At 50.6% G+C, this 27,187-nt stretch overlaps 9 protein-coding genes across 9 annotated transcripts; 5 read left to right on the top strand and 4 right to left on the bottom strand.

The window, feature by feature from the left end:
• Window positions 1–2,364: 2,364 nt before the first annotated feature.
• Window positions 2,365–4,123, bottom strand: ELI5 (Tyrosine decarboxylase 1; the record flags this gene model as incomplete). The annotated part of the gene is made up of 4 exons (XM_066131766.1): window positions 2,365–2,622; window positions 3,772–3,855; window positions 3,911–3,999; window positions 4,057–4,123. The coding sequence occupies 4 exons, from the start codon at window positions 4,121–4,123 to the stop codon at window positions 2,365–2,367; spliced, it is 498 nt and encodes a 165-aa protein (XP_065987982.1).
• Window positions 4,124–4,272: 149 nt separating this feature from the next.
• ASPH (Asp-hemolysin) lies at window positions 4,273–4,756 on the top strand (the record flags this gene model as incomplete). Its single annotated transcript, XM_014688470.1, has 2 exons — window positions 4,273–4,358; window positions 4,420–4,756. 2 exons carry the CDS (start codon window positions 4,273–4,275, stop codon window positions 4,754–4,756), a joined length of 423 nt encoding a protein of 140 aa, XP_014543956.1.
• A 477-nt stretch (window positions 4,757–5,233) lies between these two features.
• On the top strand, window positions 5,234–6,463 carry SMASE (Sphingomyelinase D; the record flags this gene model as incomplete). Its single annotated transcript, XM_014688471.2, has 2 exons — window positions 5,234–6,186; window positions 6,316–6,463. The coding sequence occupies 2 exons, from the start codon at window positions 5,234–5,236 to the stop codon at window positions 6,461–6,463; spliced, it is 1,101 nt and encodes a 366-aa protein (XP_014543957.2).
• A 318-nt stretch (window positions 6,464–6,781) lies between these two features.
• On the bottom strand, window positions 6,782–9,949 carry G6M90_00g108920 (uncharacterized protein; the record flags this gene model as incomplete). The annotated part of the gene is made up of 1 exon (XM_014688472.1): window positions 6,782–9,949. One exon carries the CDS (start codon window positions 9,947–9,949, stop codon window positions 6,782–6,784), a length of 3,168 nt encoding a protein of 1,055 aa, XP_014543958.1.
• A 1,382-nt stretch (window positions 9,950–11,331) lies between these two features.
• G6M90_00g108910 (uncharacterized protein) lies at window positions 11,332–11,641 on the top strand (the record flags this gene model as incomplete). Its single annotated transcript, XM_014688473.1, has 2 exons — window positions 11,332–11,362; window positions 11,427–11,641. 2 exons carry the CDS (start codon window positions 11,332–11,334, stop codon window positions 11,639–11,641), a joined length of 246 nt encoding a protein of 81 aa, XP_014543959.1.
• A 2,327-nt stretch (window positions 11,642–13,968) lies between these two features.
• On the top strand, window positions 13,969–16,066 carry G6M90_00g108900 (uncharacterized protein; the record flags this gene model as incomplete). Its single annotated transcript, XM_066131765.1, has 3 exons — window positions 13,969–14,034; window positions 14,528–15,101; window positions 15,366–16,066. 3 exons carry the CDS (start codon window positions 13,969–13,971, stop codon window positions 16,064–16,066), a joined length of 1,341 nt encoding a protein of 446 aa, XP_065987839.1.
• A 415-nt stretch (window positions 16,067–16,481) lies between these two features.
• On the bottom strand, window positions 16,482–19,891 carry RGR1 (Mediator of RNA polymerase II transcription subunit 14; the record flags this gene model as incomplete). The annotated part of the gene is made up of 3 exons (XM_014688475.2): window positions 16,482–17,871; window positions 17,938–19,124; window positions 19,187–19,891. The coding sequence occupies 3 exons, from the start codon at window positions 19,889–19,891 to the stop codon at window positions 16,482–16,484; spliced, it is 3,282 nt and encodes a 1,093-aa protein (XP_014543961.2).
• Window positions 19,892–21,000: 1,109 nt separating this feature from the next.
• Window positions 21,001–22,798, bottom strand: gsdA (Glucose-6-phosphate 1-dehydrogenase; the record flags this gene model as incomplete). Its single annotated transcript, XM_066131764.1, has 5 exons — window positions 21,001–21,116; window positions 21,178–22,117; window positions 22,197–22,541; window positions 22,628–22,648; window positions 22,730–22,798. The coding sequence occupies 5 exons, from the start codon at window positions 22,796–22,798 to the stop codon at window positions 21,001–21,003; spliced, it is 1,491 nt and encodes a 496-aa protein (XP_065987925.1).
• Window positions 22,799–25,541: 2,743 nt separating this feature from the next.
• rpl35b (60S ribosomal protein L33-A) lies at window positions 25,542–26,354 on the top strand (the record flags this gene model as incomplete). The annotated part of the gene is made up of 5 exons (XM_066131763.1): window positions 25,542–25,566; window positions 25,668–25,677; window positions 25,894–25,989; window positions 26,067–26,167; window positions 26,257–26,354. The coding sequence occupies 5 exons, from the start codon at window positions 25,542–25,544 to the stop codon at window positions 26,352–26,354; spliced, it is 330 nt and encodes a 109-aa protein (XP_065987786.1).
• Between the last annotated feature and the right edge of the window lie 833 nt (window positions 26,355–27,187).

Genomic DNA, 27,187 nt, shown 5'->3' with positions numbered 1-27,187 from the left:
ATAAAGGTACTGTATATCGGCTCATTGCTAGATTTGGCTCTACTCACTTGCATAGATATGTCATGATGTATACTCTGGCTCTACTACGATTGACGTGATCATGATGGTCCCTGGATAAATGCATCTCCACCGAGCTGCTTTGACAACAGTCACCATGTCCGTGCGCTCACCTGTTTCTTCAGGTCAACTGGTCCGCAGCGTCCTGAACAAAAACCGGAGCCGTGAAAAAACCTTGGCCAGCTGCGCCGGAAAACTGTGCCGGGCTGACATTAGGAACCAGCCTCGGCCCAGCACCGCGGTTAAGGCCCGCCGTCCCTATCAAGTCTGGTCAGAGTAACTCATCGCGTCCCTAAGAATGCTTAATCAGAGTGACTCGTAGTGGTCCATAAAGTGTATCTTGACCCATGTTCTTATCAGATATATACTTGCATATATTAATATACTTGACGTATTATATTAAGGACAGTCTACTAAGATTGCATTTTAACGTTACTTGGAATGGCTCAAAGCTTTATTTACGTTGGCCGAGTATTACGCTCCGGAATAGAGGAATAAGGCTGTGTATAGAAGCTGCTTTTGTAACTGGTTTTGGTGGTTCCAACCTCACGCCGCCACTCAAGAACACACATCGCCATGGTAGTCTTGCTAATGAGTCAAGACCATATTCATCAAAAACACTTTCAAAACAAACTCCTCCTCCACCTAGATCAGCTTGGCCAAGGACCCCTTCAACAGCATGAGATTGAAAGTATTGACCTATTTCTTGGCACCAGGCCGAGGCGGAATACTCGGGTCAGAGTACGGCAAATTTGCATGGAACACAATCAATGAAGCGTGGTGGACGCTGCAATTTCTGTACAGAAAGACCTCTGCTACTGTGCCCGGACCACGTAGAGCTCCCCGTGCTGACGCAACTGCCCAAAGCCTTTGAACCGCGGCGGCACAGTCCTTCACCCTCCTATTCCATCATGTGGCACTTCTGAAACCTGTGTCTGGTGCATCTTTTACAGTCTTTGTCTTGTGGATCCTTTGAGCCTTTGTCTGCGCAATCTCTTACAATCTTCATCTCCCGTGAATCTTTGAGAGCCTTTGTCTAGACTCTAGTGGGCCTCTTGCAGTCTTCATCTACCCATTGTGCTTTTAAAACCTTTGTCTCGTCATTCTTTCAGCGTCTTGGTCCGTCAGACCTTTGTCACTATTGTCTGCTAACTCTTTTAAAACTACTGGCTTTATTCTTATGGTTTGCACATCTTTGTACGGTAGGCACCCGGTTCTGATTGTGTTTGCGTCAAGTCATGAGCGCAGTCGATTTAGGAGATCAGTCTAGAGTAGTATTTAATGGCAGGGTATCCCAGAAGAGAGCTAGCCAGAATCCAGACTATCTCTTTACTTTATACTGTCTGATATTATCGCCCTTTTATCCTCTTCGCATTCAGCAGAAACAGAAATCTAGTTTCCTGCTTGAATACACGCACCGACTCTGTGATATATTTAACGCCTGCCATAAATATCAATCCCTCGATAAACGCAAATTACAATTTTGGTATAAAGAGGAAGATGGGTACGAAGAAGAAGGAGACATTGAGAGATGTAAGCCGTTTCATTACTTTTCGATTTTTACAATAACAACCTTCAGAGTGCTAATATGCTATGGTATCGGAATAAAAGAAATGGGGACGGAGCCTTGATATCGTTATAACGACGGGTGAGGGGGGGGACAGGCACCCCATTAACTCTCTGGAAGGGTGCGAGGGCTTTGAAGACGTCTACACAACGGAAGAACAGGAGGATCAAAGTGTGACATTGAAATTGAAACCGAAAGTGCCTCCAGGTGTGAATCCTCAAGCGATGTGGCACAAAGTCGGTAAACATCTGAAGGAGAAAGGCTATGCACCCGATTATGGGGTTGAGTACGGTAACAAATTCGTCTTTGCAGGAGAAGACTACAAAAAAAATAGAATGTCTATACGCTGATGGAAAAGGCGATTTGGATGCCACACGGACAATCGATTGCGGAAATGGCGCGGAAGGTGGACGAGGCTATCTGGTGGAATTTTGAGATGGCTTTGAACAAGAGCAGAGATTCAAGGTACAATGTGGAATCTTGTTCTGGGCCTATCGCGGATCTCTGTTCTTAAACATGCCAAGGCGGACGGTAAGGCGGGCCTCTACCACCACCGACAATGTGTTGTATCTTACTCTCTCACGACTATGGCGTTGTTGTGGCTAGATGCATAGGTAATCAGCCAGATAAATAACCTACCTGACATCTTCAATCGCTAATCTCCAACAACAATTCCCAGTAATGGTCAAGGCTCAGCGGTAATAAAGTCAGTACAATTCCTAACAAATGTCATGGAGCAGTCAAAGGTTAGTAGTAGCTATTTGTGCGGGCCAAATCAAGTGAAAGGGGCTAAACATGTTGGCCATGGCGTGGTATTCCTCAAGGAGAAGGGTGAGGTACTTCTCCCTCGCGGCCGTCATGGTCAGGATGATAGCCTCGCCGGCCGACCCGTAGATAACACCGCCTCGCTGCTTCGCTCCGGTGCTGTGAAAGCACTCTGGTAGCCTTGGGGCCTTGGCAACCCAGTCCAGAACGACACTCTTGAGCTCCGTGGCGGTCTATCGGCGCCGAGTCCGGCAAGAGCTCACCGAGGTGGCCTGGTTTAACGGGAGACACGACTCGACGACTCTCGATGGAGTCGGCATAGTCGGCCACTCTGAGGAGAGAGACGCGGCGTGACTGGCCAGCATGATCAAACAAAGGCACACCTGCCGCAATCTTTCTTGTTAGTGTCTAGCATCAGCATCATGACCAATTCAAATGGACATGTCCGCCCTTCCCCCCTAAGAGAGTGGCACACCACACGGCAGACTCCACGATGGCATCGCAGGGTTCAAGACCTTGTGCCGTGCTTGCCGCCGTTTTGCACACACGACTGCGTCGGAGTGGAAGCTTCGAGAAATATAGTCATCTGCATGGACCTTGGGCACGTCCGGTCCTTTCCAAGACTATTAGTCCCTACTAATCACGACTTGCGAAGCAGCGGCTACTTAGTCGAGGTTCGAGTGCGGAGCGTGTGGGGTTTAGGTAAATAAACTAGGCGCGTTAGAACTGAAGAAGTATACTCACGGAACGCTCGCGGGTTAGAGAACTAGTTGACATAATAATTACTCCTCATCTCTGGACATTTTCTCCTTCTACTTCTTCTTTGATTATAGCTAGTTGGTAGAGAAATCTAAATAGGGCAGTTGTATACTTATAGTACTTGTGTATTCTAAAATTGATAACTGTACCTTGCTAAAGCCTATTTGTCTTAGTCTTTTAATTTCTGCTCTTGTCCGCTTATTCTCTTTGCTACGATTTCTCGTGTGTGGATGTATTACTAACTTTTGTGCAAAATTAGCTTCATCTTGATAGTAAACAGCTAGGGGCTAGCTAGTTGAGTCAACTCGCTAGAGGCCTTTCACAGGAATTAAAATCGGCACTAGATAAAGGACTATTTTTAACCCATCTCAACCTTATCAGATCTTCTTTACATAAAAGTCAAAGTTATTATCACGGGGCGGCGTTGCATCCTCAAGGTGCAGCGTTACAACTCCCATCTCAAGAATAGGATAGATATTCACTTTTCCGTCAACAATATCGTTCTCCGGTTGGTTCTCAAGCGAATGCTTTGAGCGATGTACTTTCTTCTCTTGACAGCAAGCTGGGAAACTCTTTATCACTATAGAACCACCATTGTCTTGGTTAGGTATTGAAATACTCACTAATACTTTAGTTTGGAGCTTTGTCGGAAAGTCGCCCGAGGGCGGCGGCTTGGCCTCTTCGGGCTTCTTGCTCACTCGGGCTACCTGGAGACTCAATTAGGGTCGCTTTTCAATCATAGACAAGAGCTCTGATACGCACCCAGTTTCTGTAGAGCTGCAGCTGGGTGATGACTTTGTTGTTTAGCTTATCTCGGTCGCTTGGACCATTTGTATAGTGATCCGAGTCGACTAGGTGGGAAATTTAGCTGAATACCTGGTACATTCGTGAAATTGGTGCCATCATACTTGCTCGAAGCATATTCTGAACAACGAGACACTTGGTAAAATCGTTAAAAACAGCCCAGCTCTTCATGGAATAAGTCAGCGAAAAGATGAGTTGGAGCTGAATTCTTTCAAATACGTACCCGATCTTTAGCTTCCGTCTTCAATTTCTACAGTCTCTTATAATCGGCGCTCTTGATTCAAGTCTTACAACACAATTCACACACTCTCTCCACCAGCATGGCCTACAAACAATGGATTGGCATCAAGAACCGCAGTCGCCTGCGCAGGAGTGACATTCGCATCAAGGACGCCAAGCTCGAATCGTAAGCAGCTCTTCCCCATCATCAATCTTAGCCTTTATGTGACCCAATTGAGCCTTTGCAGCGGCAAATTCTATCGCGGCAACAAGGACAACGGGATCGGCCCGAGCGAGATCAACAAGATAGTCATCGCGCCGCAGTCCGAGGCCTCGGTACATTCATGCGGGCGGTCGGACGCGGACATCGGTACCGAGGGCCAGTACACGCTGGACGAATGGAACGTCACGCACGAGACCAAGATCTACCGGGTGTATTGGAGCGCGCCATGGGGTGCGCACTCTAACGTGCTCAGCATCCTGGACTGGGACCCCAACACGTCTGATTACTCCGTTATCAAAGATGATGTGCAGCAGGACTCGACGATTGGAAATGTCGAGGTTGTGATGGCCAAGTTGGCATGAGATGGAACGTTCATGGGACCCGACTTGAGTTGGATCGTGGCTGGCTCATGGTGGAATAGATGAATAAACGATGAGAGGTGAGAGCGCAGCCAAGCCATTTTTGGGCCTATCCAGTTATAATATTAATAAACTTTACCGAGTCTGGTAAAATTTTCTTCTTATGAAATTTACTTTTTATAAAATTTACTTCTTTAAAAACTTACTTTTTACAAAATTCACTTCTTATAAAATTTACTTTTACAGTAACCTTAATATATGATAAAGCATAGCAATGAATCTCTACACGTAATAGTATAATTTGACGAATTTACTCTCTTGGTTATAACTATCAGACTCGTACTCGTACTCCAGCAGCCGCAAAAGCACCCTTGCCGTCCAGGGAACCTTGCATAGTATTTGACATATAAAGAGACTACCCCATGCGATACGAGTTTGTTTGGCAAATGCAAAGCTTACTGCAGATATAATCGGATGAAAATGATGACCATATCTCAACTTCTCAGCAGCTTGTTCTTTTTTTCAGCGTTTCTCGGATGGCCCCTTTCTATTCAAGCTCGATCGATAGAGCGGGCTGCCTCTGGTGACCATGTCGAGAAGGAAAAGATTCTCCAACAGACGTTTGACAGCCCCCGACCATTTTTTGCTATTGCTCACCGAGTCCTCATGGACTACGGCGTTCGAGACGCTCTCAACCACAGCGCTAATGCCCTTGAAATCGACATGACGGCTTGGAGTAGCCAGTGGTATGCCGATCACGATGGGACGCTTACCTCTCGAGGCGACACAGCAGAACACATGTTTAGTGCCATTGCACAAGAGCGGCGTGCTGGCAAAACCGCCATATTTGTCTGGTTTGATCTCAAGAATCCCGACTACTGCGACGACCGCTATCCGGCGTGCAATATCGAAGCGCTGAGAAACCTAGCCCGGGATATTCTACAGCCTGCCGGAGTGAAGGTGTTGTATGGGTTTTACAGCTCGCAGACTAGCGGGCGGGCATACCAGGTCATCAGCCAGGGCTTAAACAGCAATGAGGCAATTGGTATCGACGGGAACGTGGCTGATGCCAACCAAGTTTTTAATAGTAAAGGTCCGGCCTCTATCAAGAACCGAGTCTATACCAAAGGACTTTTTGATCCGGCGTGGAACTTTGGCAACTGCGAAAGTAGTGGCAATCAGATTTGTCCACAGCTCCGCGAGGGTGCTCAGTCGAAAAACTTTGGCAAAGTTTTTGGATGGACGATTGCGGAAAACAACGGAAAACAGGCAGACCAACTGATGGGCGTTGGTGTGGACGGTCTCATCTACGGATTCGTGGCCACGCATTACTACGATCATGCTGACACGAGGGCTGCAAGGAAGATTCTTGCAGATTGGCTTTCTAAGAACCAAGACAAAGCCTATCTTGCAACCCTGACGGACCAACCTTGGTGAGTTCTATGATGAGTTCTGCTGCACAACTTGCAAGGAGATGGAAGTCATACAATTTGGGTTTAGAGACAAGGCGTTTGTACTTGAATGAAGTAGTGCAAAACGGCAAGCTGCCTAATGACATGTAGTCATGCTCTGTCCAAGTCTGTCAAGATCAGGTCGCAGCCCAAGCTGTACCATACAATGGTGCTGTGCGACACACCTGCCAAGTTTTCTGCCCGGTATTTCGCCTGGGACGTCATAAAGGCCGCTGTAAAGTTTGTTTCCATGACCTAATTCATCTCCCTTGTGGAGTCTGGTACTTTTGCTGTATATATATAGCCTTGTTGCACCTCAAATCCGTAAGCATCCGTGAGTGTATCAGTCAACTTAGGGGAACACAACCACTCGTCTTTAACATGTTGGGGAAAAAAAGAGACGTGTACATGAAACTGAAACAAGCTTGGATTCAACTAACTAGACTACAAGTTAAGCTATCAACAGCAAGGTCCAGATAGGTATTCAAAACACCTGCATCGTTTCCACCGTCCACAACTAAGCTACGCAAAGATGCCCAACTCGAGATGGCGCAGGAGATGCACAGCTTCTCCCCCTTCAGCTCGTGCTTCCCGGCATCACGGCCGCATCCGCATCCGCCCCGTCCGTCTTGGGGAGAGCCTTGGCTGCGCACGCCCAGATAACTTGGATTCTGGACTTGGGCCACGTCCCGCCGCAAGATCTCAAGGCGCGGGTACACTCGCGAGGGCCGGGGAACTTGCTACACAGTTCTCGCTGCTTGGTTCGCATCTTTCGCCCGGCTTCCTCGTCGGGCAGGAACGCATCACGTATGCATTCAGAGGCAAAGCCGTCCGACGTGTCATCGGCAGAGTAGCAACTCTCGACAACGTGTCTACAGGTTTCTGTCTTCGACCCATTCTCCTCGACGCAACTCTTCAGGTGCTTGTTCAGGAACTCTTCAGGTGTAGGGGGACCGCCAACGTCTCGCTGGGAAATCTTCTTCAGAACCGCCTGCATTGCCTTGAATCTCTGTTGCATTGCTTCCCAGTTCTTTGACCGGGTTTCCGCCAAGCTGTCCCTCAGATACTGCGCCATGTCGTCGTTCAATTGACTGTCGCGGACGACCTCCAAGAGCCCGATGGCCAGACTTACCAGAAGCTTATGCTTTCGGGGTTTTAGGGCCGTAAGGGGAGGAATGGACGGATTCGTAAAGTCCGGGTGTGCGGTAGGGTGACGACCCATGGAGTCTCTGCCGAGAACCTTGTCCATATGCTCAATCTTTTCGGCTTCGTGTATCTTGCCAAACTTCATGGCAGCGAGGAGTCGAAGTCCCTTGAGCAAAGCGGGATGATCAACGGGGAAGACAGAGTCATCAAACTCCTCTTCCTTGAGACGACCCTGGAGGAATAGTGCGGTCTGGTGCGTGTGCCGGATAAGGATTAAGTCTCGGTAAAGATGCGGTATGTCCTCGACCAATGCCTCCCTTACCTCCGTGTCAAAGTAAGAGCGCAAGTCCAGCGTCTCATTCTGAGCAAACGCCATTCCCTTGGACTGGCCGAGGACAAAGGCAACATTCAACGCCTGTGGCAGTGGTGGAAGGGACTCGCTGAGACGTCTGCCAACCTCCTTCATCTGCGTGCGAGCCTCGGAGTAATGGTCAATGGGTTTAACGGATGGACCGCCGGCGAACACAGCGTCAGCAATATCGTCCAGTCGGCTTTGATCGCGGAAATTCTCGATAAACTTATCCGAATTAATGTGCTCGATAAACCCATCATTGACCTTCTTGGACAACTCTGACAGCGAGAAGGCTGTGCCATTCGCAAACTCTTGTGGTATGTCCAGGAGGAACTCGCGCTGCCGGCGGGCAACCACATTCCACCTATCTGCACGGATCTTGTGAATAGCCTGCAGGGTTCCTTTTTCGAGCACGGCCAGGTCGACTGTCTCTCCCTCGCCCAACGCACTGGGATGGTAGAGATCGGGCGAGCCGCTCGCATTCAACGCGCCAATTCTCCCGGCGGCCTCGGACAGCACGCTCACGGCATCAATGGCAAAGACGCTCTCCAACTTGGCGGCAAAAGACTGCGTCGGGTCTGTGCGACTGTTCGAGTAGACGGTTCCGTACACCTTGCTAAGCGCCTCGGCCCAGGAATCATCGCGACTCTCCCGCATCTCCTCAAATTTCGGCGGCTCGGGAGGATGGGGGAAGAAGCTCATGACGAATCGGACAAAGTGAAGCGCGAAGCCAAACGGGGCCAAGGGACCGAAAAGAAGGACATCCGCGATGCCGCACAAGACGGCGTCTACGGTGACGAGATCGATATCGTGGCCCTTCTCGGCGCCGGCGGCCGTGGTGACGCCACAGCCTATAAAGGGGACGATGGCTGTGAAGGCGGCGGCCTTGTCCAAGTCGGTGCTGTTCGTCCGGAAGGCCTGGACGATGCCATTCACCCACAGGGCACCCCCGGCGGCTCCGGCCAGCTTTCCAAGAGTGCCGGAGAGCTTTCCGCCGCGGCCGGGGACCAGGTCCGCCGAGGTCGGCTCCATGGGCTTGTATCCGATCTGCTCTCGGGCCTCGTGGAACGTCTTGACCCCGTTCTTCAACCACGAGTCTGGTATCTTGGGCAGGCGCTCTCCAATGGCCGTTTCAAACTCCTCCGACGACACCTGGTTGGCCCTGTTGGCCCTTTCGACGAAGCGGCCAGTCGCAAGAGTCTCGGCATCGATCACGCCTTCGGACCCTTCCGCAACCGGCGGGAGGTCGATAATTTCCTTGATCTCGGGGAATTCCCAGGAGAAGCAAGCATTGACGCCCTGCCGCTTGTCCAGTCTTGCGACCTCTCGCTTGCGAGCTTTGGACGTGGCGCACACGAGCGGCTCAATGCTTTCGAGCGCCGTGTTGAGCTCCTTGATGTTTGTTTGGTGGTTGCCCCGGACACTGTGTAGATATTTCTTCTTGAACCAAGACGCCTTCATCCAAGGATTCTCCTCAACGGCGGTTTTGAACGTCTCCTCCAGGTTTATCTGCCCCTCGGCATTTTCCCTGATGGTAGGCGTGTACTCGGCCAGGGGTTTGAACTCGGCCACGATTTTTTCCGTAACCTGCCGGCCTCCAAGATGCTGGTCCCAAAGTTCCTGGAGCTTCTCTTTTGTAATGCTTCCCTTGTTCTCGGCGACGGTTTGGTCAAAGTCGATGGCCGTGGCCCCATTCGTTACCACTTTCAAACCTTCGTACGGCTTGAAGCTGTCAATCGTGGCCCGCACACGGCCGTCGAACACGCGCTTCATGGATAGCACAATGTTTGCTCTGACTTCCCGGAGCGTGTCTTCGAGCGCCTGCCCGTTGAGCGTGCCGTGCTTGAATCCCTGCGTCTTTTGCAGGATGCCGGAGAGATTGGTTCCCAGCTTCTTGAAGAGGTCTGGGTAATCCTTTGCGTTGCTTATGATGCGGGACTCTGCTATCGTGCCCGTCTTGCCTGCCTTCACAAGCAGCTCGACGGTTGGCTCGATTGGGGGGAACTCTTCAGACGTGATCTTGACGGTGGCTTCGCTGGGGCCGCGGCCCTCGATGAAGTGGACAAACTGGTCAAAACTGCAGCCGCTTTCGGGCCCTGGGCACCCGCCGGCAATGGTTTTGCCGCCGCCCATGTTGTCTAGCTTGTAGGCATAGTAGTACAAGAGTCGCTCGTAGGCGCCGGGCGTGGAGTAGGCGGCTGCTATTAGAGCAGAGCCAAAAATGGCTAGGAAATGTTTGAACCGCATGTTGCGGGCGTATCGGCCAAGGGAGTGTTCTTGCAACGAATAAATGAAACTATGGAATGAGTGAATGAGTGAGATGATGGATGATTAGGACAGGAGAGGACGGCGTAGATGTATTTATTCATACTTGTTGATTTACCGGCATATGGTATTCTGCGTCATCAGCCAGGACTTGGAACAAAGTTTCTGATTCCCCATTGCCTAGCCTCGCATGACAGCTGATCCATTTCTGAAGCCGATGCATAAACGCGAAGCTTGAATCAGGTGGTGGAATGATGCCAAACCATCCGTGTAATCGCGCGTGAACAGTACTCTGCATTAAGCGAGGTCGTATTTTCTATGGATCCAAACTTCTTCGTCTTGAATTGTAGCATGTCGGGCTGCGGCTTCGTGGGGGTGCGTTTGCCATGTCTGATGCCACATGACCCTATTTGCTCGGGTATCTCGAGAGTCACGATGTACGGCATTGACCGTGATGGGCCGTTCAAAACTCAGTTACTAATTTTTCGGGATGAGTTATATATTCCACTGGCGACTATTGGGATCCCTGTGAAGCTGATGTAAAAGTAGGAGACCTGATGAAGGGTTTTGAATCATGCTACTTCTCGGGAAGTGGCAGGAATTTCTCACGAGAAGAGACCCTTGGGATATGAACTTCTCGGGAAGTGGCAGGTAGTTCTCACGAGAAAAGACCCTTGGGATATAATATACATGGAGGTTTAGTCATGCAGAGCAAGTTTTTTCGTTTTTCCTTGTCAGGTAGCCCAGTATGATATCATTTCGGAATCACAATAGACCGAGTGGGTGGGCCGAGGCAATATGGGAGACCCCAGAAATGCAAGATCTTCGGGGAATTGAAATATGTACCTCCTTTGACGGCTTTCCACTGCAGCTCGTACGGTCATTTTCACACTGCAAAGTCTCCACTCAAGTCAAACAGACGCTGCATCGGCATGATGCTCATCTCCTTTGGCCCATATAACAAGGTCTAGATTAAACTACCGACCAATTCGGTAGTCGGCAACGTACAGTACCGGTCCAATAATCGGGGTTAACGCTATGACACCTGCGCTAAGAGTCTGTTGAACAATGTTCGTATGGTTATTGAAGGAACGGGATTGCTGAATTCGACCCCCGACTATATCACAGCCTCCATTATGCCCGTCATGTGATAGTCATGCCTACCACTAACAACCAGAGGCACGGTGGCGGATACGGGCTTGATTTGTGTATGGGGATCCTTCTTGTCTGAGAAATTATATAAGTCTCTGCCCAAGTCGGTGGAATAAAGTGTTGGTGCATCCCATGATTCGCACATCGATCCGTCTGCCATCTTCCTTCTCACAACCATCCACAAAGCTCACCACCGAAACCTGAATACCAAAATGGTTCGCATTGCAGCTGCTGCTCTGGCCTGTAAGTCAAAATATGCCAATTCCCGATATTTGAAGCCGGGCCTGACTGACTTGGCGGGCGGCAGTCGCCGCATCCTTGATGGCCGTCTCGGCGAGCGCCAATGCACCCGGCCATGTCGCGACGCAAAACCTCAACCGGCGTCAAGAGGCAGAGTCTGTGCCGTCCGGCGGCATGAACCAGGAAGAGGACTTAAACGCGCTGTTGAAAGAGCTCAAAGAACTTGGTGGTACCATCCAGAGCTTTGCAGACGAAATGATGAACCATTCCGATCAAGTCTAGTCAGAATTTGGTGGTCTCCGAATAGTCTTCTCTGCGACTTTGAGTTGTGTATCTTTTGCTTTAGGCGCCATGAAAAATGTGCGACACATTTATAGGCATTTACAAGCGATATAAATTACAACCTGGCCTCTGTACCATGATGCGCGCTGTGATGGTAATAAGAAATGTTTGTGAAGTTGACATTCAAGGGTCAAGCCGAACGGGCTCAGACCCACCTATATCCGCACTGCGAGTCGTGCTAATTGGGTGACTAAAGATGGCCCTTGTCATGTTATCGGCTCCCGCGCCCACTCGCTTTTAAGCTTAAACTAGGTCATGACATGGACCAACAAAATTAAGCCCCTCAGCTGGAGTGGGGCCCGGAAAAGGGGTAGCGAGATCAATTGATGGCTCAACACCATAAAAGGGAGCCCACGATGGCAATATCTAGCTTTTAATACCATCGACTTTTATCAGTCATTTTCACCTTTTATTTGTACTAAACCCTTATACTGGGTTTCCCGCAATACAAATTTGGTGATTTCACCCAGGCAGTCATCTCGCGATATGTAATATCATGAGAGGCCTCTCAGGGGCACCGAACCTTCTACAGTCATACCCCTAGCTACTTGATTGCAGGCCCGGTTATGCAACGACCTTCCGGATGACCTTTGCCTTCATCCTTGAATTCATTTATAGCCATCACAGCCCGAACCCGGCTGCTAGCCTCCAAAGCCATCGACAATTGAAGAGGTCAACGGTCTAGCCGACCGACCGATATAAAGCTTCCAATACAGCCGACTATCCGACCGAAGCCCTTACGAGGCTGTGTTAAATCGGAGAGGCAGAATCGCCCCAATCTATCGGTCTTGCAAGACCTTCCAACAAAACTTACAGGCTTTTATAAGCTTAAGGTCTTCACAGGCCCGACGATTCGAAGCTGCGTAACTGAACCAATTGATCAAGGCTAGCTACTGTTGCAGACTGCTGCCAATGGATGCAGGCTGCTGCCCATGAAAGCCAGTTGCCTTTAGATACTAGCCATCGTTGAAAGCTGCTACTAGATGCAGTCTGTTGCCGATGGATGCAAGCTATCTAGTTGAACCATTTAATCAGAGCCCCGTTGGCTGTTATGTTTGTAGTAATTTATTAGTATATTTACCGTTTTCACCGTCTTTTGTATCTTTTCTTTTGCGGGTTTTCCTGCTACAAACTATTACACGTAGTAAGATTCTAAGCTTTATAATACAAATATACGACTTGAAAACCTGGAAACAACAGAAATAACGGGGGGGATATGTAAGGGAAAATCTCCACCTTGAGATCTAGATGGCATGAGTCAGCTCTTCCTTTGGAACCTCGTAGTGCTCTCTTTACATAATCGCTTTGTCCAAGTCGCTGTGACGGAACAAGTGCACGAGCAAAGTCAAATGCGACTCGGATAAAGCGATTACTCACAAAGAGAGTCAGAGCTTCCTCGGTCGAGCTATTCAAGTCCTAAAGCAAAGGGGTTCCCTTGTACCGTCACAGAACCGTCACAGAATAATCACGTAATACCGCAGGTGGGTTCCAACCATGGCTAGATGAAGGGTCCCGTCCACCAAGGTTACACAACAACAAATCAAGGTATCGCGAGAGTCAACTAGGCCTTGAAGAAACCAAGGACCTTGACTACCAAAGACTGTTATTCGACGAGTTGGGTCATGATGCCCCAAGCCTTGAGCCCTTGTCGCGGTGGCGTTGGGGGTTAATACATGGCACTGTGCACTGTGCAGTTAATCGGTGCACAACCAGCTTCTCTGTAGCAGCAGCAGCCTTACAAAAGTTTTTTTGTCTGGGAGCCATGGCCATCTGTAAGAAGATGATGTGGTTCTTCGGACAGATGTCGGTTGCACAAAGGGTGTTGCATGAGAGACCAGCATGGACCGTACAGACATGACTATTATGCAGCTGGTCCGTCCAAGCACTTGCACAATCCAACCCCTGTAAGTTTGGCTAGCAGTATCTTTTGGTAGAGCGAACAGGAGCCAGGGGCCTGATAAAGCGTTTATAAAAAATATTATATATATAAAGCAGAGTAAAGGTACTAGAAAATTACTATACTTTGTATTACTTTGATAGGATTAAATTTCTCGGCTAAGCTCTTGAAAATAATAGCCAATAGCTTATAACCTCACAGCCGGCCCCATCTACTAATATCACACATGGCTAAACTTGCAGGGGGGTTATATTGTACTGCCAGTTATTCAGCTCGCTTCAGCTCGCGCCAAAGACGTCTGGTGGGTCCGTCGCTTCTTCCCACTCGGAAGACGCCGTCCACGGCCCCGCTCTGGTCCAGAACAGCGGCCATGGTTGCTCAGACACCGAGTCCCGACGAAAAACCATCCATGTCTACCATGGCAGACAATTTGACCGTAGCCACCTGTTTTTTGAATCTTGCCCGCATAGTATCAAGATGAAGATGAGGGCCGCTCATCATTTTCTGCATTAAAACATCAAGAAATCGCCCTAGGCAACATGACCAATGTAATAGTCGCAAATTGCAATATTGTTCCAACGTGCAACGGTTGGCATAGAGGTTTATAGTACTTGGCCTGGATACAAGACCGCTATCCCTGAGGGCTTCAACGATGCGCTGTTTATAGTCTGCATAGTCGCACAGATGTAGGCAACTTGGACGAAATTTATATAAAACTGCTCTTAACCTGGATCGAAGTCAATACTATTTTTCTTGAAGCTTACATGGCCTTACCGCCGCAAGTATAACGCCAAGTCTTGTAAACAGTCGGCAACATGACAGTTCCTTTTATTCTACTATACCTACTCGTCTGGTCTTTGCACAGTCAAACCCTCGGCGTCCCAAATGTGCGGACTGACCATGACCCAACTTGGGACCCATCACCGTAGGCTCAATCCGAAAAGGTCCTGGAATACGGAGAGGCACGACTCGCTCTTCTTAACAGTGACGACCCCGGCATTGACGCGGATCGATTCGTCATTAACCGATATGATTTGCACCAAGGGAAAATTATAGACCAGCCCAGGGGTGCTTCTCTCCCTTGCAAACGGGCGGGCGTCCCCTGCGTCGCCGTCAACACCAATGCCAAGGACGCGGAAAGTAAGGGGCCTACCGTCGAAAAGACGCAAGACGGCGAACTCATAGCGGAAACCAGCAAGAAATCTAAAGAAAGCTTTAATTGTCTTTTAGAAGAGTACAATTTTAGCAGCGTGGCCAAGCAGGATAAGCTGTATACTAAGCTGAGTACACGACTGCCAGAGTTTACCGCGCCGCGGGTTGACAGAATCGCCGGTTTTACCAACAAGATTGCCAGAGGTGCCCTAGCTGTAGCCGGCCTCGCCCTCTACGGCAAAGCCGTGGCAGACGTCTTCTCCAGCGATGCCAGCGTCTTAGATAAAGCCGGCCATCGTGGCATCCATCCTGCCCGGAATTGGCTTCGCCGTATAGCTCGCCGCCGACGAGGTAGAACGGGGACACGCCTCCGCCACCCACGCCGCGCTGTGCTTTGCCCAAGACGCCCTCCTCGTCGCCGGGTTTTAGGAAGCCGCCCTAGTCATGCAAGTAGGCGAAGCGCTCGGCACCTGGATCAAGGCAGAAAACGAGCGTAGCAAATTCTGGGACGGCGACGTCCTCGCCTAAAAAGGCGCAGAGGGCTGGCGTCGCAACCTGGACGGGCTGCTTGCCCATCTTAAAGGAGACGAGTTCTTGGCCAACGCGACTACCCAGTTCGCCACGCCACGTACCAGATACTCACCTTGTTCCAGGCGTCGCAGCTCACGGGCGATTTGCACGCCGCGCACAGGGTCCTGTCGGAAAACGCGACAATTTCTGCCGCGGCACAGCAGGACCAAGGTAATGCTGATGTCGGCGCCCATGTGCGGCCGGAGCTGAAGCGGCAAATCTGTGCCACGATAGCAGAAGCCAAGCATCAGCTACATGTGAAGCTTGAGGGCATAGCGCTTAATTACACGGTCAAGTTAGGGCGCGAATTCAAAAAGCAGTTCCTTGACGAGTGGTTCGGGCACCTCCCCTGCGCCCATCTTGGGCGTGACTATCCCCGAATTGCCCCATGTTACAAAACACTCCAAGAGCAGGTTAACAAGGCGAGAAACACACCCCTGCCTCTGTATGAAGAGCAAGTCAAGGCGGCCGTCAAGGAGGCGATGGAGCGCCTAGCAGCTCCCGCTCCGTGCCAATGCGAGCAGGGCAGAAAGAAAGGCAAGTGCGAATTCGGGGACTGTCAGGGTCCCAAACTTGAAGGTCACCCCCGGGATGCGGGCGGCAGGGTATACATAACCGACGTGCCGTCTCTGGAAATGGCCAGGAGAGTGTCTATATCAGAGAGCTGCCAGGCCGTCTTCACGACATCTCATGGTCCAGGCTCGGCGGGTGAAACGGGCAGGCCCCTGTGGTGCACGCCGGGCTAAGACGTCTCGTCATTGATCACAGTTGTACCAGCTGACATATTCACCAGACCCTCGGCCGAGGTGCGTCCCGCAAGTCCCCATGTAGCAGTTTCAATATTCTTATACAAAGACGCGGCGTGGACTGCTTGCATCCCGCCCTGCCTATTCTAAACACCTAAACCCGATGCATCGTCAAGCATGACCCCGTGCCAAAAAGAAAATGGAAATGCCAGTATTCGCTGTTTATTTCAGCTACCTACCCCCGCTGCCTCAAGCACAGCGTGGTATTCCAACTCCGCCACCCATTTTATATGTCGAGGTATCATTAAGCGTAGCATACAAAAACTTTTTTTTTTCCGAAAAGGGACACCCACTAGCTCGCATTGCAGGGGGGGGACGACAAAGCCGCACCTCTACGCTGTTCCCATTTCTCCGTCTAATCCAGAACAACGACTTCGTTGCCCTGCGTCACACCGGGTCCACTGGTTATCGTGCTCCGAATCGCTTCATCCACAGCCAACAGCATCTTCACCACGCCGTCTTGCGGGCGACCAGCTGCGCCCGTGGAGAGGCCGAGCCAATTGTCGCCTCGTTTTTTCCAGATCGGTTGCAAGGCTGTGGAAACCCTGTCGTCGGCGTTTGGTTCGGCGTCGGATCGCCAAACGTGCCACCACGCCTGGCTGCGGCGGGGCTGCATTTGTACTTGCAGCCGGATAGGGTTCTTGAGTGTCTTGGCGTCTGACGCCATGGTGTATTCGACGCTCATCCAGGCCACCGTCTTCATGGAGAATTCTATACGGCCCTGCCCGGCAGCCTGAATTGGTTCCCATTCCGTTTCCATCTTGTCGATGGCCTGGAGCGCCGGCAGCGACGCAGGGAGCCACGCAGTCAAGACCCCAATGCCGCCATCACTATTGACCAGCTGTCTCATCAAATCGAGGACCCGGAGATGGGGATTACCCTTCTCAATTTCGATGTCAATGTCGTCCTTGGACAGATCCAAAACCACACGCCAACGCTTGCGCGAGTCTTCCATGACCTGGTCCGCATCGTTGCTGCTCTGTTTGGTCTGAAGTTCGCTGTAATAAAATGTTATTTGCCGTAGAGTCACTGACTCGGTGGTAATGGTGCCATTGGCACTCTCCAATGCTTCCAAAAAGTTGACGAATCGGTCAATGGCCTTGATTCGTGACTTGAGCGTATCGAGTATAGGCCTGCCTACTGCGCGTTGTATACGCAGGGCGAACTCGCCTCGTTTAGGATTGTAAGATACATCACGGTCCGCGAGACCGTCGAGCGAAGCAAACTTGGAAGGTTTCCTAACCTTGAGGATTGCTTCCGATGTACAAATAAGCTCGTTTTCTTTGCTTCCATCATCAGCATTTTCAGCCTTTGATAGGCATCTGATGCCCCTGAAAGTAATGCTGACAATGTTGTCTGCCCACGCCTTCTTTCGCACCAGGACAGCACCGGACGCCTGCTGGATAAGTGACAGAAGCTCCAAGTTACTGAGTTGCCCTTCGCTGTTTGACAAAGCGTCCTCCTCTGGCTTGCTCTGGTCAAAGACCATGGAGGGAAACAATGCAGAAAGTGCCACATCGGTTGATGGCAGTCGCACTGTCTGAGGTGTCGACAAGCTAATTCTATTACTTGACCTGCTCTTAATTTTCTGTCGGTGCAATTCTCGGAGGTCGACTGATTGGGCAATAACTCCGGTGGTAAAGAATGCCAGATTCTCCCAGAAAACATCTGACAAGTCGGGGTGGCCGTTGTTGAAGGGTAGTTTTGCCTTGAATCTAAGTGTTTTGCTTGCCTGGTTGGGATTTCTATAATCCAGATTAGCCTTCGGGAATAGGTCACAGGGCACACTGGTGGGGGAAGATAAGGCTTACGACTCGAGCAGCCACCACTCGTCACCATTCAAGCTCAACACAACAACCACAAACCAATTCGAACCCCACCCATCCTTCTGCAAACAGATGACCCGAGTCCAGTCTCGCACCTTGATTGCCGATTTCAGTTCTTCCGCCGCCATTGGTGGTTTTCTAACAAACCATCCCATCAAAGTCGCCCGACAGTGCAGCTCATCCTCCATGACTGCACAGCGAAGAACTTCCAAGCAGTTGAGACCATCTTCCGCGGGGTTTTTTCCCATGTTAAGCTGGTGCTCTGGCTGTATAGTAAACCTCGAAGGTGGTTTTAAAGCGAATACGCCCGTCATAGGTTCGAGGAGCATCGAGGCTTCTCCGCTGTGTCCTACTTGTGTCGTCAAACTGGAAAACGCAGGGTCGGTCCTCGATACTCGAAGAGCCATACTGGCTTCGTGATTCTTGAACCGCGCCACTGTCAAAAGCTTGTCGTGTATGCTGGTGAGGATGTGCTCTACGTGCCGAGCAATGACATTTGTTAACAAAGCTTCTGCAGAGAGCTCGTTCACATTGAACTCAATCTCTACACCTTTCACCTCCTTATTGTCTCGGTACCAGTTTACCACCAATTGGCTTGTCGATGAGGCGGCCTCTTTGCCGTTTCCTGAGCGATTGCTGTTGACTGCCACTATAACCCAGCTCTTGGACCCCATGGTTGTAGACCGTCCCGTCCAGTACTGGATTGAAAGCGCCCGGTTCAGTGGTTCCACATTCAATGTCCCTGTCCAAGAGGTGCGACTTAGTTGCATGGCCTGTCTTTTCAACTCATGAATCTTGGTCGTGAGGACAAGCTCGTGGAGAAACTGGTAGCAGCCCAGTAGACCTTCTTTCCCAAGAACATCATTCACACAGTTTTCCAGGTAATTTCTTAATGATTCGGAAATTGACGAGGCTGCTGGCGTAAAAGCGTATCGGAAGTCGATGAACCAGAACTGCTTCTCAAAATCCTCATCCGCGATGGTCAAATCAACCTCAAATTCGCCTTCAACCTTAAATGTAACTCGTCCGGAACTGATCTCGTAGTTGCGAAAATGATACGGAATCTTGTCGAAGTCGTCAAGGTTAAGTCTCAGTGATAGCAGTGTGTTCAACTCGTTTATCCACTTCAGCTGCAACTCTGGTGTTAGGGTGGGCGGTTCGATATATCCAAGCTATCAAACCCAATTAGCACCTTCATGACAGATCTCATGAATCAAACATTGCTGTCACTTACATCGGGCATCCAAGGAGCGTTTCCGGTAGAAAGCACTTGGAGAGCAGTCTTTAAATCCGGGCTTGGCATACGGGCAAATGTCAGGTCCCTTTTCACATTAACCATCTCGTCGAGGGCGGTGTCGTAAAGGATCCTTTGTTGATCTATGTGAAACTTGAGGTCAATAAGCTTGCTGACCAAATGAGCCTTCCTGCTCCATTCTGCAATGACGAGGGCCTTGAGCCACTTTCCATGCCATTCTTGTGCAAAGTTAGTCAGTGCCCCCTTCTTCCTCAAGTTATCTGCCGAGCTATCGTCTGGTCCGCTGGATGAATACGATGAACTGCCGTTTGCCGCCGCCGCTGGTAAAGGCATCTTGGCCATCTCGGCGACTTTGTCCTGAAGGGCATTATGTGAGGTCTGTGCTAGGCGCGTAAGAAGAAGTGATAAAGGAACAAATCCTTGAGTAATGTGTACGATTTCGTCTGGGAGGTCGTTCATGCGGCTTATAACTCTTTCGGCTTCTCCGTTTTGATTCGATTCTTGCGATCGTGATTCGTCGTTGCCGTTAATAGCTTTGGCACTACCATCTGTCGCTGTTGCAGCAGAAGCTTTCTCCTTTGGAAATCCTGAGTCCTGCGGGGTGCCATTGGCACCGTTAACACCGTTCATGGAGGAATCCCTATCATGATCGGTGCGCGTGCCATTGTGGCCGCTCGATTCCATGGTGATGACGCCGGGCATTTACCCTCCTCCAACGGCCCGCCTCTCCAGAAACAGATTCCACAACCGTCGCCCCTGACAACTTCGTTCGGCAAACGGCGGTGGTTCTATGTCGTGAAAGGATGATTTTGCCAACCATGGGAGCCTGAATTCGGTTCTTCCAGAGGTTAGCGCAAGAGGCGCATGCTCTCTGGGACTCCCGTCCGCCGTGTCCAGCGAAAGGCGCTAAAGCACGTGGAGGCGTCGCATGAACCAGATCAAGAGCCCTTTGGCTACTGATTATTCTGATGTCGAGAAGAAGGAAAGCGGTCTCCGGCGGCTGTGCGGACTGTGTTCGCGTGTCGGGGACGAGAGCCAGAAACAAAGACCTTGTCTCGAAGACTTTGGACAGTGTCAAGGGGAAATCGACGTGACTAGAGGATGGGGACCGTACGAGGTTGTGGTACTGATAATGATACAAATGTAAGTGATCTGTCGACGCTAGCATTCACTTCTCTGAGAGATGCAACGCGCGATTGCAGTGATTCTGATGAACGGAGTGGTGATTGCGATCCATTGCTGCTGTGGTTCCACGCCTCTTGGATAAGGCCGGGTCATGTGAGTGCAGACGCACGGGCCATATTTTCCATTCTTGGGCGCTTGGCTCATTACATAATCAGCCCCCTTCGGCAGCATGTGGGGACGGTTCGCCCGTCGGCAAACTAGGCGTAATGGAGTATCGCGGAGGCAATTAATCCCGTTACAATTTAAGAGAGGCACTCATTTCAACACACAACATCTAGTCCAAAAGTCTACATTTGAGACATTTTTGTTGCGCCAAACTACCATAAGCTGAAATTGAAAATGTTTTTGCTCTATTTATCCGGCCGCGTTCCCTATCCGCTGATGGACATTAATAATCAATAAGCGTCACCTGGCGCTCCTTTTCTTGTATTGGCCGTCATGGAACGACTTCAATATACCGACTCGCCAACAGCAAGTCACTCCCATGATCCATCTAATCAATTTGCATGGGTGTTACCGTTTAGCTGACATGGAGTTAGCTTGCAATTTTATTGAACCAAAAACGTTTCCAAAATAGTACAGACATGGTCAATAATAACAGCGACAACTTACAACTTGTTTGGTGGTGCAGCCGTAGTCGTGGGCCACTGATAGCCGGCGGCATCGCTGAACTTATAGCCGTACGAAGCAGTGAAATCATCGAGAACAGCAGGGCCGCGCGAACCTAAAACACAATGAACATCAGTCTGCCTAGCCCCAGCAGGGAGTCTTGGGGCTCAACATACCATATGGATACTCCATAGGGATAATTTCCTTATTGTCATCCAGGTAGTGGAGCAGGGGAGTAAAGACGCGCCAGCTGGCATCGAGCTCGTCGTCACGAACAAAATTGGAGTGGTCGCCCTTGAGGCAGTCCAGGACGAGAGACTCGTAAGCCTCAGGAATCTTCAGATCCGAAAATCGTCGTCGGTAAGTAAGATCGAGCTCAGTAACCACAGTCTGCATGCTCAGGCCAGGCAGCTTCGAGTTCATCTTAATGTACACACTCTCGTTGGGCTGGATGCGCATAACCAGCTCGTTTCGCGGGATGTCCTTGAAAATACCCGAAGTGACATCCTTGAACTGGATTCGAATCTCTGTCTTTTGCTCGTTCAGGGCCTTGCCAGCCTTCATGATGAAAGGAACACCGTCCCAGCGCTCGTTCTTGATGTACGCAACCAAGGCACAAAAAGTGGGGCATCTCGAATCTTTGGGGACGGTGTCGTCTTCCTTGTATGAAGGCTTGCTGCCGTCCAGCGACTTTCCGTATTGTCCAATAATAACATTCTTGGGCTCTATGGCAGGGATAGCACGCAGGACGCGCACCTTCTCATCACGGATATCTTCCGAGTCGAACGAAATGGGTCGCTCCATGGCCAGGAGAGTCAAAACCTGCAGCAGGTGGTTCTGCATGACGTCTCGAATAATGCCAAACTCATCAAAATATCCTCCACGTCCCTCTGTTCCGAATGGCTCCTTGAATGTGATTTGAACATTATCAATGTGGTGTCGATTCCAAGTTGCGCCGAGGAAGGAGTTACCAAATCTGAGAATGAGAATATTCTTGACCATTTCCTTACCAAGGTAATGGTCAATACGGAACAGCTCTTCTTCCTTCCAGTCAGGCTCGAGTGACTTTTGGAGTTCACGGGAGCTTGCGAGATCCTTGCCGAAAGGTTTCTCAACCTGAAACAACACCAGTTAGCAGGCCATGTGGTGTACTTGGCGGGCAATAGAGAATGGCTCAAGGGACACGTCGACGCACAATAACCCTGGCGATACCCTTGGGAGGGTAGCAGCACTTCTTCAAATGCTGCGAAACAATTGTGAAGACGCTGGGAGGAAGAGCCATGTAAAACAACCGGTGAGTCTCGGGGCGGCCCTTTTCAATTTCGGCCAAGTGGTTGTTGAGAACCTCGAAGGACTCATCCTTGTCGTACTGGCCCGAGATGTACGAGCAGAGACCCAAGAAGCTCTCGAGCTGCTGCTCAATCTCCTTGGTAGGGGTTTTGATGTACGACTTGATACGCTTGAGGTACTCCTCGTGGTCCATCTTGGTGCGCGCATACCCGATGATTCTCACATCTTTGGGCAGGAATTGATTTCGATACTGGTAGCGGTTAGAACAACAGATGCTGGCGATTCGATTGAGCTGGGCGGCCTCGGCTGACAGCTCGGAAGGGTATTCCTGCTCACCAATCCAAAAAGCGCCGGGTACTAAAGGACAGGGCAAGCAGCTTTGTTAGCGCAAACGTGATGGCAGAAAACAGTTGCACGGGGGACAAGGTGAGGCCGTACTGTCTTCTTCTTGGCCAGATCGCCTGAGGCGCCCAGCACGACAATGGACGTATTCTCCTTCAGCTCCATGGTTCTGCTGTATGTCGACGACTAGGATCAGCACGAGGCGCGCGATAAGAGGGATTATGAAGCTCGGGGTCAACGAGAGTCTTGATCAAGTCCTCCCCCACCCAAAAACCCGAGCTTCCCAGCAATGGTGGGGTAGAATGTGCTGGCTGGGGGCCAAAGGGCTGGACGTACGCTGCCTGGGTGTGGTCCATGATGAGGTCTGCAAATCGCACCGGGCGACAAGATTGGATGCCTGCGAGGATAGAGTCGAAAGGGATAGGACAACGGTCGTGGGATCAACCTATGTTCGATAGGAGGGGCGCGGGTGAAAGAAAGAAGGAGATACGAAGCAAGTGTTTTCGAGGAATGATGAAAGGTGTTGGGCAGTGGACTCGGGCTACAGAGGGCCGGATAAGCTGGGACGGAGTTAATAATGACCTCAGGACGGGCGTGTTTCGTGGGCAGCGAGCCCCAGTCTATTCCCCGAGCTGCAATGCACCTTGTGCCAGTATGTGCTAAGTAGTCAGTACTTAGTAATGAAGCTACTAAGTAGGTAGCACTGTCTGGCGGGAAAATTCGAGCTCCCAGCTGCCCGTGTTGGAGGTAAACACATTGAGCCGAAAGCAACCAGACAGCACCAGCACCAGTCGGGAACTGAGGGGCAGTGATTTGAGGAGGGGCAAGGCTTGGAGCCGGCGTCGACGGTGACTGCCTTGGGGGGGCGCTGGGTTCTGGTTTCCACCAGCCTGGCACACCAAGTACGTCGTAGCTGGCTTACGGCTCCATGACACAGCAATTGCGCATCATCACTTCATCAACGGTGGAAAACCTTGTCGACGAGCAGTCCACGTCCGCTCCGCTTCCGGTCCTTGGGTGCTGTCTCCTGTCTCACGCAGTGCTTGAGGTGCTGATCACGGACAAGGCGGGGCAGCATCGTAGACTTGGTACTCCGTAGTAGTCAAGTCCTTCAGAGCTCAAGTCTCAGGACAGGCCATCAAGTCTCATCGGTTTTCCCGCGTCGCCAATGCTCCAGCCAATAAATGCTTCGCAGGCCTGTTCGTTGGCCGTCACTGCCGCTCACGCAAGGACGCTGTGACGCATGCGCACGCATGGAAGTACGCAGCTCTCATGCAGGTAGCTAATGTGAATGTCTGCATGCTCAAGAAATGCTTGGATAAGCTTCTGCCACTTCCCTGCTGGCGCCATGCAACCCACGGTGAGTGCGGCGCCTCGTTAGAGACATGGATATTGATATCGATTGATGCTTCTGCCCGTGCCCGCCTGGTGCCTGTCCAGCTTGTCCGAGCCTTCCGCCTCCCAACGCCACTCGCATTCAGATCTTTCAATGAGATTCGCTTGAATGAATGCGTGGGTGTGTTTGCCGTCTATGGTTCAACCAACAATCTCAAAAAAAAATTGGCTGTGAGTAGATGGCTAATACAGATTTCAACTCCCATCTCCCGAGCAACCAGGTTGTTCACCCATCTCGGCATTTGTTCATTTGCATGCTGTGCATGTAAAGACCTACTGGCTCCTGCAGATGTCGGTCCTTCTTTCCAGGGTTTTTCTCGCTCAGTCGACTCTTTTGTTTTCCTAGTGCTGGCTTGACAAAGAACCCTAACCCAGAGCCTCAGACGTGAATTGCTCGGCGGGCCTACTCTTCTTACTAGGTGCGCTCACGCAAATAAATATGTTTTATTATAAATCACTTAAATTCCTAAGTAATACGGCGCGAGCGCACCTAGTAAAAAGAGTAGGCCCGCCGAGCAGTTCACCCTCCGACAGCCAAAAGTTCACGGCTTTCTTGCAGCAACCTCTCGTCCCTGGCGTGGCTTGACCTCCGCGGCCAACATACTATCTGCGAATAGCCATAGCCAGACCAAGGCGGATGTCAAATTCGCCCAGAGTACTGCACATTTCTTCGCCACAGTCGCTCAAACGCAGCCGAGGTGCAACATAACTTGACCTCGTCCATATTCGGAGTTAATGTATGCGGCAATTCCGGATCCCATTGCTCTCGCACGCCATTGTGGGACAGACGTCAATGTTGCCTGCAAGTGCTGATAAATGAACGGTGGAGCGTGCAGTCGTCCCGGACATCTAGGACATCCTATTCTTCCAGCCCATCCATCATCTTCAGCCACCGGATAAGATGCCTCAAGTACCTAGTAATCCTGACCGACGACCCGAACAAACCCCTCTCGCTGCTGCTGCGTCATTACATCACCATTTCTAAATTCGAAGCTTAACCACCAAGTGAAAATGACCATGTTCGCTCCGTATTGCCAGTCCAGTAACATGAAGACGCCATGTCTATTGCCGTTGGGTCACCGACTCACCAGCAATTGACCATTATCTCCCGCACCAATAACAATCACTCATTATCCCATGTCGGCGGTTCCTTCATCGTGCCTTGTGCAGTGGCCGGTAAGCAGTGGCTGGTAAGCAGTGGATCGGCTATGAACTCAATGTGGCGGTGCAGCCCGTTCCGCGTCCGCAGCCACACTTTCGCAACATTACCGACTCTACCACACAAATTTAAAATGCTGCCCTAATGACCCACGTGATCTGAAGGGCACAAATTTTCGTTCTAGTGACACCACACACCATTACCGCATCCACTCCTACTCAGCCGAACATCACGACACAACGACGTGCACCAGCAACCAGGGAAAGGTCTTTTAGATAAGACAGTTTCCAACGACTCTTTCTTTGTATACTTTGGTTGATTGCGAGGGCGGTATAACACGAAGAATCTGCCAAGATGCCTTCCGAGAGCGGCCACAGACGTGAGTTGAATCCATCCATCCCTTCTTGTCTGAACAAGGCCGTCATTTTCGCGATGCGCGGTCCAGGAACCAGAACCTATGGCTAACCGCGTTCTCGACAGTATACGTCAAGTGAGTATTCCTACGCGATGAGGATCGAATTCGAAACGAAGTCTCCTGCGGTCAGGTGGAAATGGGAGTTGCACGACAAAAAAAAACGTCGATTGAATCGCCCTGTTACGCGCGTTGGGCCGTGCAACACCCCATGGAAGCCGACTTGCATCACGCTCTGCCGATGAGAAACTCTGCGACGGTACCGGCAACTCTTTGCTGACGGATTTGAATTAGGGGACGTCACCTGAGCTACCAGCGCTCCCGCCACGTCACCAGACCTGGCACCAGCCTGATCAAGATCGAGGGCGTCGATGACACCTCTGCTGCCAAGTAGGTCGCCCGCAAGACACCCACGGGCCAGGAACTGTCACGAATTTTCCGCGTACTGACCGAGATTCCAACCACAGCTTCTACCTCGGCAAGAAGGTTGCCTTCGTCTACCGCGGCCAGAAGGAGATCCGTGGATCCAAGATCCGCGTCATCTGGGGCAAGGTCACCCGGCCACACGGTATGTTTTCACTCTCCCCCTGGTGATTCTTTGGCCACAAGTCGCTCTCTTGCACCACGGTCAGACTAATGCGATTTTTCTCCCTACAGGCAACTCCGGCGTCGTCCGCGCCAAGTTCACTTCTCCCCTCCCCACTAAGTCTTTCGGTGCATCGGTTCGTGTGATGCTGTACCCCTCTTCGATATAAGTGCGAGGATTCGGAATGGAGTTGGTAGTGAGGATGGTTTTCATTTGGCTGCATTGGTCGAGGCAAGGATAAAGAGCATATTTGCCTTGGTTTGAGGCATTCAATTCAAAAAAAGACTTCAAACCCTCAAAATACCCGCACCCTTGCCGATCCTCGAACCATTTGGGGACATGTTTTTTGTACCTCGTGTGTGTGCATGACGTGAACACTGCGGGATCCGAGCCTGAAATCTTTTTTTTTCTTTCCCTCTCATCATCGACGTTTCGTCCTTCGATCGATTTACCTTTGAAATCGGGTTGGCGTTCAAATACGAATTATTTCTGGTCACCGTCGACATTGCTGGCCCGCCTGTCTGTTATGTATGTGAAACAAGGAATTCGTAAAGTCAGGGGACTCCATGTGGAGGAACAGCCTACCTGGTGATATCTGACGGTGCGCTAATGGGCCGCCTATATCGAAGAGAGCTATCAGGAATCATCATGTTCAATGGTTGCTTCTCAGGAACCCTGCGACTTGAATTCTGTTTGTTAAAAAAGCGCGGGCTAGCAAATCGAATGATGAGATGGCAGTCAAGGCATACTTTCCATATGGGTACCGACCGCGGGCGATGTATGTCGTGAGTCGTGACCGTCCAGACGCATGGTACTATATTTTGTTACCGAGGCTTTCATCTTTTCCAGTGTCTCCTCCATTTATCAAATCGTTCCATTGTGTCTTCCCATCTCCGTGAAGCTGTTATTGCAAAAAAAAAATCCACCCTCCATGGTCCAGCTCCGATATCGCTGCCTGGATTTCAACAGTGAGTACCCTATAGTTGCGCTTTGCCCGATCAC

This window comes from Metarhizium brunneum, chromosome 7 (genome assembly GCF_013426205.1).
Source record: "Metarhizium brunneum chromosome 7, complete sequence".
NCBI lineage: Eukaryota > Fungi > Ascomycota > Sordariomycetes > Hypocreales > Clavicipitaceae > Metarhizium > Metarhizium brunneum.
Note: the sequence above shows the minus strand (reverse complement) of the source record. Positions and strands in the feature narration are given on the sequence as shown.